At 45.1% G+C, this 16225-nt stretch overlaps 1 protein-coding gene across 1 annotated transcript in view; it reads left to right on the plus strand.

Moving 5' to 3' along the window:
• The first annotated feature begins 1462 nt into the window (after nucleotides 1-1462).
• Nucleotides 1463-16225, plus strand: part of LAMA3 (laminin subunit alpha 3) — a 130957-nt gene continuing 116194 nt past the window's right edge. Inside the window, exons 1-2 of the mRNA XM_068396018.1 lie at nucleotides 1463-1726; nucleotides 8325-8477. Coding sequence (XP_068252119.1) covers nucleotides 1463-1726; nucleotides 8325-8477 — 417 coding nt within the window. The remainder of the gene's footprint in view (nucleotides 1727-8324; nucleotides 8478-16225) is intronic.

The raw sequence follows: 16225 nt of genomic DNA on the forward strand, positions 1-16225 counted from the left end.
GATGGTGTTGCTTGTTTGTATTCAAACCTCTCATAGTTTTTATGAAGAACTAACTATTGTAGGAAGTGCCATGATGGACATGTGCGATAAGATAATTTCCTTTCCACAATATCACAGTTGGAAAAACAGACTATTTTTAAGCTGCTCTAGAAATTGAAAGCATTTATGGATAGAATAGCCAAATCTGATATATTTAAATTGGCGGCATGCTACATTTATGAAAGCCAAATTTTCTATGGAGGATACAAAAATTGTCTCCTACAGATGTGTCTCTATGGTGTGCTAAAGCCATAGTGGCACAAAACCAAGGGTGGTGGTATTTTCTTGCAGACAAAATCAATAGCTTGTGGCTGGTGCTTCCTGAAACAGTATACCAGGGATCTCCCTTGCTGGTGCTGTGTGGCATTTAGCAAAGCCCTCATGAAGTTATGAAACACTTTGTTACTCACATGAATCACTGTTAAAATATTAGAGGTATGTGTATCTAACCATATCTTTGTGCCTGAATCCGGCAAATTTTGTTAAGAGAACTGAGCATTGAACGCCCCAGCGCGTGTGGGGTTGGAAATGTGCACGGGTATGAAACTTAGGATAGCAATGTCCTTAAGCAGTGCAACTCCTGATACCGATGACATGGTTCCTAGGCCTCCTTCTCCCTCCCCAACCTCCCCTCCAGCTCCTGTGTTATCCAAAGCCTGTGCCAAATACCTTCAAACAGACAGGAGGTTCATTGTCTGCCCTGGATGCACAGGAACACCCATTTCACAAAGAGCCGAGAGCACTGGCTGTGCCTTGCAGCGGGGTCACCTGGGCTCCACGGTTTCCAGCAGCTTCAGAACACTGCAAATGTCAACGAGGAGTTGCGATTTCTGCAGCACAGTTGCGCAAGGTGTCTGCCCAAAGGCCTGCAGATGGAAGCAGGGCATGCCTTGTGTGGAGGTAGCCCTGAGCGAGGAGAAAGCTGGCAAACCTTAATTTTACTGCCCGTATGTGACATGGCAGGTCACGGCGTACGAAGGCGGGATGCTCTGAGGTTTCTTGACGGTCCGTTAAAACTACTAACGCGCATACGGCTGCGGGGGAGGATCAGAGCGGACAGATGAGCCGTGGGGTGGCGGGGGCGGGTGTCACCTCTCGGCATGCCCGCGGAGCTGGCGGACAGGGCACACACCTGGGGCCACCCCACCGGCCCGGAGACCCTCCCCTTCCCCCGCCCCGTCCCGCACACCCGCAGGCCCTGGGGGACGAGGCCCGCTCCGCCCGCTGCCCCGCTCCGCCCGGCGCCCCGCACCGGGGCTGCGTCTCGCCCCGCCCCGCCCCAGCCGGCGCCCCGCAGGCAGGGAGGTGCGGGCAGCGCACGGGCAGCCCCCTGCCTCTTCCCGCCGCCTCCCAGCCCGTCCCGCCCGCCCACCGCAGCTATAGGGCCGCCCTGGGGGGCGGCGAGGGCAGAGCCCGGCGCAGGATGGCCGCGGCGCCGGGCTCCCCGCTCCTCTGGGCTCTCTTCCCGCCGCTCCTCACCCTCTGCCCCGCGCAGCCGGAGCCGCCCGGCTCCCGCGGGATGGGGCTCAGCCTCCACCCGCCGTACTTCAACCTGGCCGCGGCAGCCAGCATCTGGGCGACGGCCACCTGCGGGGAGGCGGCGGCGGCAGCGGGCGGTGGGCGGCCGGAGCTGTACTGCAAGCTGGTGGGGGGGCCGGCCGCCGCCCCCCTGGGGCGCGCCATCCAGGTAACCGTGTGGGGCCGGAGATGGGTCGGGGCGCCGGGATCCCCTTCCACTCGCACCCTGCTCCCCGTCCCTGCGGGGCGGCGGGGGTGTGTGTGTCCTTTTGGGTAGTCCCGGCCCCTTCGGGGGTGCTGGCGTTACCCTGGGGTGCGTGGTCTCATTTTCTCAAGCGTTTTCTCCTGTCTGGTCGTGTGCCCCGGGCAGAGGAGGGGAGCGTGGACCAGCGGGACCCCACGCAGGGGTGGAGGCGGGCAGCGGCCCTTCTGCCCGCGCCTCTGCCTGCAGGTGCCCCGGCACCCTCTGGAGACACCCCCCGACCTCGCCGCGGGGCGCGGCTGTCCCCGACTCCAGCCCCGCTGCCCCCTCCCCTGCCCGCGGTGCTGCGGCTGCTGCCGGGGATGCGTGAGCCGGGCGCCGAGGCGGCTGGAGGTGGCTTAGGGAGTGCCCAGGCGGTGTTTTGTGGCCTCAGCGCTTGGCCCATGGTCCGCGGAAAGCAGCGTGATGCTTCTGGGAGCAAAGCAGCGGGCCTAGGGGGAATGGATGGGGACGTGCTGCGCTGGTAACCTCTCACTGGGGAGCGGGCATCTTTCCGGGCAGTGGTGGGGAAGGAGGTCTGGTTTTAGTGAGGTGGCTTTGTGGTATTTTACAAGCACTAAGTGTGAGGCTCATCATCTGCGCCTTTCATGGCTTGTGGGAGGAAGCCAGAGATTCCTTGGGACTCTGACAGGGAGTATAAGCACACAGGGCAGTGAGGATGATGACGTTCTCTCCTAGCATAGCAAAAGATTATTCCACACATTTTGTGTCAGTCACAAGAAAGACAACAATAAATGGCAAAACTCCTGGCAAAGGGTTAATGGAAATATATTTTTCCTTTGGTAGAAACTTGTATGAACATGTCTGTTAGAGGGTAAGGAAGGAGTAACGAAGGCACCAAACTCTGTGATGTGCTGCGATGGATGTTCAGTATCAGTTTTATCAGACCTTTGTTAGAGGGGGGACTTTACTAAAGCCTCACACCTTCCAAAGTTACTTTATTTGTGTTCTCTCTTGGTGGGAGGAGAAAAGAGCCATCATGAAAGTGCAATTTGAAAGGGATTTCAAAAGCTTTAAGGTCCACTTTCTGACTCCAGGCAATACGGAAAGAATGTAAGTAAATTTTTAGCCTCTTGGAAGAAGCGTTATTGTTTCAAAGTCTTATGAAGTGCTTGTATGTTTTAATAGTGAAATAACCCTTAATATCTGTTTTCAGAAGAGGTTGCAATGGATAAGAGTTTTTCTTCTCATTTTTTAACGGGGACAGATGCTCAAGAGAGGGGGAGAGGACTAAGAAGGTGCAGTGTATGTGCTCCTTGTCATGTGCCAGAAGGGAGCACACACCATCATGCAGCCTGCCCTCATAGTTCACTAGGCAGCCACAGCCAGCAGTGTGCTTTGCCCTGAACTCTCTGCCATGCCTCCCTGCCTCACCATGAAATCTCTGTTTACCTTACATCTGTGTAGTGCCCTCTGTCATAAAAAGCTCAAAGGGCTTTGGAGACACTTACAAGCTGAGTAATACACAGTTTTACTAATAGGAAAACTGGGTCACAGGTATTACATGCTTAAACTAAGGTTACAAAAAAAGGTTGTGATGATCAGGAAACTGCTTGGTCCTCTAACACACCTCTGAAGTTTAGGCATCCATCTCTAAACATGGGTGTTGCATTCAGTATGGAAAGTTGCCTGAAACAACCATGCCACCAGGTGAACAGCAAGCCCAATAATCTCTCAGCAACATGCTATAGCCCACTGCTGCAGTGAAAACTCATACTAACATGCCTTGGAATCAGAAATCACAGTATAACAAAAATCAGCCAAAGCAAACATCAGGTAAACATGTCAAGCACGCAGAAGCAAGCCTGTTGTGTGATGCCCATTGCCATTGATGGTTTTTGTAATTGTTCCCTTTATATACTAACACCCAACTGGAAATGAGGGTTTGCTGTATATAGGAAGAGGCTACAAAGCGAGAAGTTCCTCTTGTTAAATATTTGCCTTACAGGTCCTAGGTTAGAGGGCAGTTATAGTTCATGCCTGATCCAAGTTCCCAGGAGGACTAATGATAGCTCAGCCCTGGCACAAGGAAGCATGTTGTGCCTCTTTCAGTGTTTGGGTAAGCATGGATACAGCAGCGTGTGTCTCCAGTTTTAACAAAGCCCCATTGAGATACATAACATAAATACTTCTGTGGTTTACCAGTAGTTGTGGTTCAAGAAGGGTTGGAAAGTCTTTCCAAAGGCCAGGGAAATCCAGCCACGGAAAATGTGATAACAGCACAATGTACGTATTATCAAGCCACTCTACCTCACAAGTTCAAAGACACTGTAAATAAGAGAATCTCTTCTTCCATGGAAAACTGGAGAGAAGTGCATTAAACTCTTACAGAAGCTGAGCTTACACAGAAGGATTTAAAATCAGCATGAGTATTCACGTGTTGTTTCTTAAGAGACTGAGGGAAGGTCATGCGGCTTTTACATAAAGTGATAGGTGTAATAGCCACCGTGTCAGGCCAGTTCAAGGTGAAGCAATGCCATATACTTGAGTCACTCGCTTTTGGGGTCTCTACAAGGCTGGATTGCAGCTGTTGCTCTATGAATAGGGAAACTGGAAAGAAGGTGCAGAGGGTGATCTTCATTCTGATGGAGGGAGCAGACAGCTCTGTTGCTACTGCTATCCCAAGCACTGAAAATAAGGCAAAGAGAGGAAGAGCTGCCCCAGCTTCATTTCCACTGCTCTGCCATTGGCCTCTGTGGTTAAGCTGCTCATTTGGTGATGTGTCTTTTGATGAAGCCTGTAGTACCTGGCAAATCCAGAAAGAGCATTTGGAGGTCGTTTAAAGCTCTTCTGCGAGGTGATCGGTGGGGTGGACAGTCCCTTCGCAGGCAGCTCAACCGAGGCCCTTAAGGCAGTGCTGGACATAATGCTGTGGAAAGCAATATGTTTCCCTTATTTAGCACATTGGCAAGTGGGACAATGGCTTAATAAGAATGGTGTTGAGTGAAGAGATGCACCGCAGTGTAAAATATTTCAGCAACTGATAGATAAATGGCATGCTTGGTTTTGTCTGCCAATCTGTTCGCAGTGGTGTGCGCGTGTGAATTAAAGTTTAACTGCGTACCTGTCCTGCCCTGCCAGCGGGCGCAGCGCTGCTAGCTATTAAATAGTGAACAAATCCTTCGTTGTTGTCCCTTTCTGTAACTTACAGGTGAGATATTTTCATCCTTGTGTGTCTCTGGTCCACGCAGGCGTATTTCAGCAAACTCCTTCATGCAGTTCCAGTTTTCTTCTTCGCTCAGGAGAACCAGGGGAAAGGAGGGTCACAAGGTCACCAGCAAACGCACACCTGCCTGGCTGATAAACTGCAGCCAAAATCAGAGTCTCGAGGCCCAGTCTCCTGGAATGGAGACGTGTCCTGTAGCAGACAGGCTGAGCGCGGCGTGCCTGAGATACTGCCAGTGGGAAACAGGGAAGGCAGCTCTGTCCAATAATTAATTTTCTTTCATTTTTTGTTTGGCTGCCTTGTTGGCAGGTTGCTGGAATGTACTTTAAATAACTGAAACTCCAGCTGTTGCAATGAAATTCTTTGAATTATGTGCCCAAAAAGAAAAAAAGATGATATCTTGAGTTCAGATCAAGTGCTCTGATATACTGAAGTCACATAGGTGCATATAAATGTAACACTTGCACTTAATACTTCCTGTTGTTTTCTGCTCATTCAGACTTGCTTTGAGGCTGTTTCCAGATCAGAGCTGAAACTGCTGTAGCAGCAACTGTTTCCTGTGTATTTCCAGCCTGATCGTTGTGGACTTGAGTTTAGAACTAAAGACCATGTTTTGTGCACATTATAAAACTATTTAGGGAAGCTTGTACTGTTGTAACCATATATATGTCACAACTCCCAAGTATGCATTTGTCAGGAAAGATGCTCTGATGAGCTGGTAACTGTGGTTGTTGGTGCACAGATTGATTTCTCAGTGTATTGATTTTACAGATAGTGACACGATGTTCTTTGTTGTCACTGCAGAAACTGGCAACGTTGCCTGTAGCTGGCACGGGATGATGTGGTGTCTGCTGCAGCAAACTATATCTGAATACAGCAGTGTCCTGGCATATTGTAGTTTGTATGAAAATCAGCCAAACCATCTTCTCTAACAGAGCTGGAGGAGAATAGTGTTATAACATGACCCCAGACAGAGTTAACCAACGTATGTGAGGATTTAGTAACTCTCTAAACAGCTCCTTGAATTCTGCAGACTTAACCCTCAGCTAGGTTGACACCTGCAATGCTGAATCAGAACAGCTAATGGTAGCCATGTCTTCTGGAAACAATGTCATATTCTGGGCTTTCCAGAAGAGCAGGATGAGGATGGAACCATTGCTAGATGCAGATGCTGAAATTATTACTACTGATGCAGAAATATTCAGTAAACATCTATGTTTTGTATTTGAAAGACACAAGATGATGTATTTGTATCACATGAGAATTATGAAGTAGTTTCCAATCCATTAGTAACTATGGCAGATGTTAAACAAATTCTGCTAGAGATAAACATCTTAAATTCACCAAGCTTGCAAGACGGTACCCAGCAAGAATGCGAGAGCCCTAATGTTAGTCCTCTGTTAAAAGTGGACAAATATGATGCTCCAGTTACTTTATGCTGGTAAAGTCTGACAGCAGTGACAAACAAAATCATAGAATCATAGAGTCATAGAATCATAGAATTGTTAAGGTTGGAAAAGACCTAAAAGATCATCAAGTCCAACCATCGACCCAATGCTACCATGCCCGATCTTGCTGGCTCTCAGAGGCTGAGCCATCTTTGATCTGTTTTGTGCATGGATGTGAGATTGCTTGGCTGTCAAGGACCCAAAGTCAAGGATTGTTGGCAATCTGTTGAGTGTAATAATGGCAGTTATATGGGATTCTGTTAATACTTAAAAGGTAGGAATATGCTTCATGCCAGGCAACATGGGTTGTGCAAACAACAAGAGATTTGTCACATCTTTTTGGTGAAAATATGCTTAGCTGTTAAAGGGAATGGTGTGAATATTACCTTATTTAAAACATGGGTCCAACACAGTGTCAGGACCTCACAGGCTGAATGGATTAAGCAACTGTTCAACTGAAGTAACCGTGAAGAGGGTACTGCCATTTAATGAAAATATCATTTTTCTGTTGCGGTTCTACAGAGATCTGTGCCTGGCACAGTTTAGTATTTTCATTAATGATCTCCACCCAGTCACTGGAGTAAGATGTAAATGGGACACTAAAAAGATCCCTTAATAACTAATTACAATGCTTTAGCACTAATCTTAGTACTCTGTAAAATGCAGTTCCTGGAAGATAAAAATACTGCTTGTGGGACAAGCCAAGATGCCAAATTAAAAGACAATTAAGTTTCCTGGAGTTTATTAATCATTATTGTACAGAAGAGTACAAAGAGCTTTAGACACTATCAAAGAGAGATTATCAGGGCATCTCCGGAGTGTGGCTTTAGTTGTGGACTGGAAATTGGGCAGTAACTTCTGCAAATGAAGATACAATGGGATTCTTCAAAGGGAAACTTGAAGGAAGCACTCTATAGGACCCATTGCATTTTCCATGAGTACGTATTGTTCAGAAGTCTGATTCAGAACGTATTATAATGGCATGAAAAAAATGAAAGCAGTATTATAAAATTGTAACACCAAACTTATAGGCAAGTATAGAGTATTTTTTCTAGTTTTGTGGCTATGTCCATATGTGTGTATTTCATGGTCTTTTAGGAGAATCGAGGATAATTTGTGTGTTGATCTTAATCCAGTTTTAAGAATCTTTGTTTCATCTCCCTTATGAGGAGAGGCTGAGGGAGCTGGGTCTCTTTAGCTTAGAGAAGAGGAGACTGAGGGGTGACCTCATTAATGTTTATAAATATGTAAAGGGCAAGTGTCAAGAGGATGGAGCCAGGCTCTTCTCAGTGACATCCCTTGACAGGACAAGGGGCAACGGGTGCAAGCTGGAACACAGGAGGTTCCACATAAATATGAGGAAAAACTTCTTTACGGTGAGGGTGACTGAACACTGGAACAGGCTGCCCAGAGAGGTTGTGGAGTCTCCTTCTCTGGAGACATTCAAAACCCGCCTGGACGCGTTCCTGTGTGATATGGTCTAGGCAATCCTGCTCCGACAGGGGGATTGGACTAGATGATCTTTCGAGGTCCCTTCCAATCCCTAACATTCTGTGATTCTGTGATTAATTTCCTGCAGATGTAATACAGCTAATTTCACTGAAGTATCAATAAATTCTCTAGTAAAGAAAGACTTATTGTAGTTTCTTTAAAGAGATTTCAGAAATTTTTGTTGGTAACATAAAATTTAGTGTGTTTCAGGGTATAAGTGTGTAATTTAGTCACCAGGGGAATCATTTATACATTAAAAATTACACTATATAAAGAGAGAAACAAAATTTAACCCCATTTTTAGTCAACGTTCTAGTTCAGAATCTCAGTTAATAACAGCATGTGTCTGCAGTGCATAAGATTTCAACTGAGACGATCTTTTTAATTTATTGTGTTTCAGGGACAGTTTTGTGATTATTGCAATGCTGCTGATCCCAGTAAAGCTCACCCAGTAACCAACGCAATTGATGGCACGGAGCGCTGGTGGCAAAGTCCTCCTCTTTCTATGGGCTTGAAGTACAATGAAGTCAATGTCACTTTAGATCTGGGACAGGTGAGTGCATGAGCTATTGGGTGAGGTTTGATCAGTTCTTGCGTTTATATACAAGCTTTGCAATTGGGAGAGATGTTTGAACTGATGATTTTAACTTCCAACACCACAGCTTTTTTGTCTATATTTTTTTTTACCAAGTTAACTTTATTAAAGTGATTATTTTCCTTTGGTAATTTTGATGACATAGGTTCTTGCCACTGGCGTCACACAGATTTAATGAGTGTGTGCTTTCTTGCACAGGCACTGTAACTCGTTAACCTGAGGTTACTGTGGCTCTACCTTCCATTTCATATCCTCCTTCTCCATGGGCACACAGAGAGAGATATTTCATTATCTCTTACCATGCACACATTTTGAGAATAGTGTTTGGAGTCTGCTTTTGCCTCAGGGGTCCTTCTAGTTTCTCTGTCATACAGCCAGACCTTCAAGATAGACAGAAAAATACTGATAACATGGTCTAAAAGGGAAAGGACAGCAAAACCAGTGTAATATGAATTAGTAATATGAATTAGTATTATGACAGTAACATGAACACCTGTATTTCCTCTGCTGGCGATAGGCAAGTAACTAACAGTAAAGTCTCTGTATCTGTATTTTAAGTCATAGGGATGGATTCTCAGCTGCCATAATTGGGTGCTGATACAGTGAAATTAGTTGCAGTCTGCAAGTTCACACCAGCTGAAAATGTATGACTATAAATATATGTTGGGGGCTGCAAAATATATGTATACATATATATATATATTTTGGACCGTAGTAGCTGTTTATTGACTGATTATGTAGGACAGGATTTTTTGAATAGGCATTCAATTTAGTTGACAGCAAGGGGAGGAATAACTAAGGAAAAATGTTTCTCTGTGAGACTTAGCTGCAATTTTGTTGGGGATTCAGGTGCAAATTATTTTACATCTTCTGTTACATGGGGTTTTAATGTTCCTGTCCCTCACATGACTAGAACGGTTCTTGTTTTTAGGATATCTTCATTCAGTGTTTTTGGATCCAGTGCATCAGCAGTGCAGAAATGCCAGACAATTTAAGATAGAGAGTATCAGTAGTTAAACTAAACTGCTGTGATTATTGAATTTGCATTTTTGTTAAATTAATAACATGCCTGTTTTCTTGGTTGCTTTCCTTCAGTGTAGCATGAAAGAAAGGAGAGCTATGTAGAAGCTGATGAATTTTTAGGCCACAGCATCCACATTGGCCTAGCACACAGTGGTTGGACCTATCTCTGAGTTGTGTTGCTCTTTCTGTTACACTGTGGAGTTGAGGGGTGTTGCATCCTGTGATGCCTTGTGCTGCTGTGAAGTGAGTTGCTCAGTCATTCTTTCCCAGCAAACTGTAGGGAAGTGTGTCTTTCAGGCTGGGCATACAGAGTAGGGACACTGAATAAAGAGCAGGGTGCCATGAATAGGCATGGGAAGGCAATCACCTCCCAGTAAAGCAGACCTTACCTTCTGAGCGCCTTGCATTCATAGTGGTCCCTGCAAGACGCAGGATTAGGTTGCAGGCAGTAATTTGTCCTGCGATGTAGTCCTGCATATTCGTGGCCAACACTTGTGCATCATCATCATCCATTTGTGTAGCACATTGCTCCATCCAAAACTTCTGTTCCCACTTTGTACTTGTTAGCTTCTTTGGAGGACCTATTGACAGACACCTTATCTTTTATGTGTTGAGTAAACTTCTGAGAAACCTCCTTCCTTCATAGGAAGGATGTGGACTGAGTGCCCTCATCTCATGGGACTCCTTGGAGACCAACCGCTATGTGCTAAAATTCTTGTAGTTATTAAAGGATTTCTCAGCAGGAGGCTGTGTGGTTCTCTTTACTCTGGCACCACTTGGAAAGGTGACTCTGAACTCCCTTACTTGGAAACGAGGGAAGCTCAAGACAAAGGTCAAAATGACTTCAGGTCTTGTGATCAGTAAGGGATAATTTTAGTTGGTGGATGGATGACGGTTTAGTAGGATTCAAGTGATTTTTTTTTTTTTTTTTTCCCCAGTTCATGGACATGATCTCATATCTGTGTTCAGTTAGTTAAACGTTAATCTCGGGATCTGTTTGAACTTGAGATTCACTGTTGACATTTTGCCTGGTATTCTCACACCCCAAATTCATACAGTAATGCACAATACTAATAATGAAGAAGAAAATTAAATACCGTGACAGAGTAAGTCTACTCAAGCAAACGGGTAAACAGTAAGACCCCAATTCACCTTACCTTATTTCAGGGTCCTAAAAATGAAGAGCTTAGCGTGTGTTAGTCATGCAGACTTTCTCAGTAGTTGACAGAGACAGAAATTTTCAGAGTGCAATTCCCCCTCAAGTGAGCTGAAATGAAGGTTTTGGTTTTTAAGGGAAAATAAATGTTCTTAAAGTTAGATATGTGCCTAAATGCCTTGCAGAAGCACAGGCTGTAATATTGAAAAGACAGCAGGGATGTAGTTTTCCTCACTGAGTAGTTGTCCTGTTCTTTATTTTGTTACAAGGCACCTTTTTCTGCAAACAAAATACGGAAATGTTTTTGCATGTGCAAAACATGACAAAGAGTAAGGTACATACGCGTGCAGGGAAGCAAAGACTGAATTCTGCGTTGGTCATCAAATATTCACAATTAGAGGAAGCAGAATTTAGTGCAGTGTCAAAAGCTTTTCATTTGCTGCGTTCCTGCCATTATATCTTTAAGACTGAGAGCGTAGTCCCAGTGGAGCCTTTTGCTGTGGTCTGATGACAATATTTAATTGAATAGTTGCACCATGGTGGAAGTTTGAGTGCTCACTACCATGGAGTTGGAATAGAACACCCACCTGCTGCTGTTTCTGTTTCACAAGGGCTAGGGGTGATTTTGCAAGTCAAAATCCCTTCAGGATGTTAAATCTTTCTGCTAGAAAAATGCTCATTTTGCTGTACTTTGTAATATGAGAAAAAGCAAAAACCTTAACCCAAAAGCCCTGCTTTACTTCCCTTTCTGACTTTCTGTACTATACTTACATTTCTAATCAATCACCGTCCTTCTGAATAATAATTATAATGTTGATCCCTGAGGCAGCCTCTCCATCCTGTTAGCATACCTGCTTATACTGTGGCTTTCCCTGACTTGTTTAAAATATTTGGATCAAACGAAGTCTCATTTATTCCTTCAATTGGTCCTGATTTTCCCAATGTAGTTTTCAACATATTTTAAACTTCTGAATCCAGAATGTCTGACTTAAGTTCATTGCCCTTCCCCTGACACTTTGGATTGTCTAATTTTAGCAGGTCTGCCCTCGTCTTTGGCTTTCTTAATGCTCAGCAGGTATTACAGTAATACTCCCCCAGGTATTTTTCTGAACTCTTGTCTTCAGGAGTAGAAGACGAAGGTTCGGGATAGCATGACAGTGTATAATGACAAAGAAATGTCTAACTGTTACACTTCAAAAAGTGTAGTCCACAAATTTTATTGTTGCTTTTAGTTATGCGTCATTTCTTTACTGTGCTTTTATGGCAATAATATAGTGCTGAAAGTCTCAGACTCGGTGAAGTCTTGTCCACTAATATGTTGAATAGTTTTTACGTAGCGATATTATTAGTCACTGATGTAAATTAAGGGCACATAGTGGAATGTAATGTCCGAATTAGTACTTTTATTAGAGAGGGAGGGAAACTCAATCATAAATTTAAGATAAGTGGTATGGCCTGTGGAGGACTTGATTCTTTTATGTTATCTGCCAATTAAAACTTGTAAATATTTTGTAAAAAAGCCTCGCAGTTTAGCAGATCTTCTGAATTGCATTTATATGGTAAGTATTTCTTATGGGGTTTTTTTTTATATTCGATAGCAATCCTTTATGTCCATAGCTTTACAAACAATATTTGTTGTTGGGAATATTAATCAGCTATTACACAGAATCACAGAATCACAGAATGTTAGGGATTGGAAGGGACCTCGAAAGATCATCTAGTCCAATCCCCCTGCCGGAGCAGGATTGCCTAGACCATATCACACAGGAACGCGTCCAGGCGGGTTTTGAATGTCTCCAGAGAAGGAGACTCCACAACCTCTCTGGGCAGCCTGTTCCAGTGTTCAGTCACCCTCACCGTAAAGAAGTTTTTCCTCAAATTTAAGTGGAACCTCCTGTGCTCCAGCTTGCACCCATTGCCCCTTGTCCTGTCAAGGGATGTCACTGAGAAGAGCCTGGCTCCATCCTCTTGACACTTGCCCTTTACATATTTAAAAACATTAATGAGGTCACCCCTCAGTCTCCTCTTCTCTAAGCTAAAGAGACCCAGCTCCCTCAGCCTCTCCTCATAAGGGAGATGTTCCACTCCCTTAATCATCTTTGTGGCTCTGCGCTGGACTCTCTCTAGCAGTTCCCTGTCCTTCTTGAACTGAGGGGCCCAGAACTGGACACAATATTCCAGATGCGGCCTCACCAGGGCAGAGTAGAGGGGGAGGAGAACCTCTCTCGACCTGCTGACCACACCCCTTCTAATACACCCCAGGATGCCATTGGCCTTCTTGGCCACAAGTGCACACTGCTGGCTCATGGTCATCCTGTTGTCCACTAGGACCCCCAGGTCCCTTTCCCCTACGCTGGTCTCCAACAGGTCTGTCCCCAACTTGTACTGGTACATGGGGTTGTTCTTGCCCAGGTGCAGGACTCTACACTTGCCCTTGTTATATTTCATCAAATTTCTCCCCGCCCAACTCTCCAGCCTGTCCAGGTCTCTCTGAATGGCTGCGCAGCCTTCCGGCACATCAGCCACTCCTCCCAGTTTTGTGTCATCAGCGAACTTGCTGACACCGCACTCTAATCCCTCATCCAAGTCATTAATGAATATATTGCATTAATGAATATATTGCATTAATGAAGCTATTGCTCATTGTTGTTATTAAAAACAATTGCTCTTAACTTACAACAGATCTGACATAATTTCTTAAAATGGGTCTGAAGTTACAGTTACTTTAACTATCATTCTGTAAAATATAAAGAGTCCTTTAGGCCCTTCTCCTGTAGGGAGAAACTGTCAAGGTGCTGGGAGATTTGTCATAAGCTGCATTGAACTGGGCTTCCAAAAATAGCCATTGCATTCATTGTGCTTGACTATTGAAGACATATGAAGGGTCATATTACCACTGACCCTGAAATTAGACCCAGCTCCGGTGTAGAATTGCATAACCTCTATAATAACACTGAGAAGTCCTACAAATTAGGGCACGAGAACCACTGCATAAAGCTGCTGCCGTCCTACAGAACTGCCCCAGCAGTGAGGTGAAGCCTTTCTCCTGGAACCCCTGCATGGCTCTGCCTCTGCAGCAGCACTGACCCCTGCTCTGCTGTTGTGGTTCACACAGGGGAGAAAAAGGGCTTTTAGGTCTGGGGAAGGTAAAATATTGTCCCTGCAATACCCCAAAATGGGGAGAATCTTGTGTTACTTCATATTAGAAAACTCTGTTTCAGAGTATTTCAGTTTGTGCAGGAAGCTGACTTGGGATCATTCCACAAAACGCTATGCTTTGAAGTTAGTTGATTTTGGCTCATACCACAGAAAGGTGACTCTACTTGCGAACTGTAGATTAACACAACTTCAGCTGATCAAGTAGCAGCTGTCTGATAAAAGTTCCTGAAAGTTGTATCAGGTAATGCACGCTCCATTTATTCCTCAGTGATACCCTAACTACATCCTTTCTTGCTCATATGTTATCCTTTAAGATGTAGTCAATGTGTTGTGTTTTCTTAAAGCTTTAATTAAAGATCTTTTGAAAGGCTCAGTAATTTTTTTATTATGTTTGCATTAATAGATCTGTGTCATTGGCTGTCCTGGTTTGGCTCAAACCAGGCCAAATAGCCTTAGAGAACCCAAGGTCACTGCTTACGAGTAAAGAGCTGAAGGGGGTTGTACCTGCAGGGAGGAGTGGACGGGGCAGGTGACCCAGGATTGACCAGCAAGGTATTCCATCCCATACATGTCATTCTCACTTTCCTGTTTATCACTAACCCACTGCCTCCTGGAGGTGGGGCCCAGGAGGGAGGGGCCCTCCTGTCTCCCACTGATTGGTACCAGCTTTGCCAAATCTCCAGTTAAAAGCCTGCAGGTGTGATGGCAGGAGAGCTTTTGCATTTTGCCCTCTGCCCGTGCTGGGTGGAGCTACTGCATTTTCCCCTCTGCCCGTGCTGGGTGGAGGTACTGCCTTTTCCCCTCTGCCTGTACTGGGGGGAGCAATTCTGCCTGAGGAGGATTTCCAAGCTCTTGATCTTGGTTTTGTACATATTTGTATATATTTGGTTATTTCTATTATTATTGTTATTATATTCTTTTTCATTATTATAGTTTATTAAAACTGTTTTAACTTTCCAACCCATAAGTCTCTCTCCCTTTTCCCTTTCCCTTTCCCTTAGGTGGGGGGGAGAGGGTTAACAGAGAGCATCTGCCACCTGGTTAATAGCTGGCCCAGCTTTAAACCGTGACAGATTTATTGGCGCCCAACGTGGGGCTCGAGAGAAGCTCCAACAGGTTGCTCTGATAAGTTGAATCCTGGCTCTGGTGGGAGGAGACCCGGAGAGCTCAGCTGAGAGAATATCAGATTTCTTCCTTTGAGATTTACGAGGGGTTGGAAAGTTAAAACAGATAGTGAAGATGGTGATGTCATTTTTGAATGCTGTGTTATCTCATCTTTTTATGGAGTTTCTTTCACAATTGAGTATTGCAATGATGCCTTACCTGCCGTGGGCACTGTGTTATTGCTTGCTTCTTATGAATGTTTACATGCAGTTTAGCAGTGGGTGCTGGTCGAAATGTATTGTTTTAGTATGGGGTTTGATACTGATTTATGCTGTGATAAACTGGGCAGTTACTATTCCGATCTCTTATCTCTATGACACAATGATGGGCAGCTTTAATCGCGAATCAGTAGCAGCGACTTCATCTGCACGCTCCAGGCGTCCTTTAGCTGATTCTGTTAATGATTACACTTCCAGTTTTACTTTGGGAAATAGCACCTTCTCCTTTTCTGCCAAGCTGATTCCACTAGATTTTGCGAAATTAGGATGGTGCTGTCTAGGTGGCATGTTTTTATTTTTGGTTGTCCTGAATGTGTTTCTGATGTGGGATAAGATTAAATATCGGTGCAGGGACAGTTGTAAGTGTTATGCAGCCACCTCAGATCCTACAGTGTGTACTGCCGCTACAGCCTCAGATCCTACAGTGTGTACTGCCGCTACAGCCACTAAACCCACTGAAACCTCGGCAGCCTGTACCACAGCTGCTACACCCCCCAAGATGGCCACTGTAGCTACTCAGACTCTCAGCAGTCCCAAGACAGCCACTGCATCTACTCAGACTCCAGCATCTATCGAATCTCTGCCAATTGCTCCTGTAACCAGGAAGAAATACCAAAAGAAATCAGCTCGTGAAGTGAAGGATGATGACTCAGAGCCTTCTAAGGCAGAGCCATCATATGACCCAGGTGAGGGCCCTTCTCAGGCAGAGTTAGGGCCTGACACAGATGGGGGTTTCCTCGATCGTCCTTTTAAAGCAGACCCATCACAGAAGAAAGGTCCTTCTAAAGCAGAACTATCACAAGAGGACTCGGACGTAGAGATAACCTACCACTCCTTATCCCTGAAGGACCTGAGAAATATAAGGAAAGACTTCAGCCGTTATGACAGTGAACCTATTATTACCTGGTTGCTCCGATGCTGGGATAATGGGGCAGATAGCATGCAATTAGATGGCAGAGAAGCCAGACAGTTGGGATCCCTGTCCA

This window comes from Nyctibius grandis, chromosome 3 (genome assembly GCF_013368605.1).
Source record: "Nyctibius grandis isolate bNycGra1 chromosome 3, bNycGra1.pri, whole genome shotgun sequence".
Classification (NCBI taxonomy): domain Eukaryota; kingdom Metazoa; phylum Chordata; class Aves; order Nyctibiiformes; family Nyctibiidae; genus Nyctibius; species Nyctibius grandis.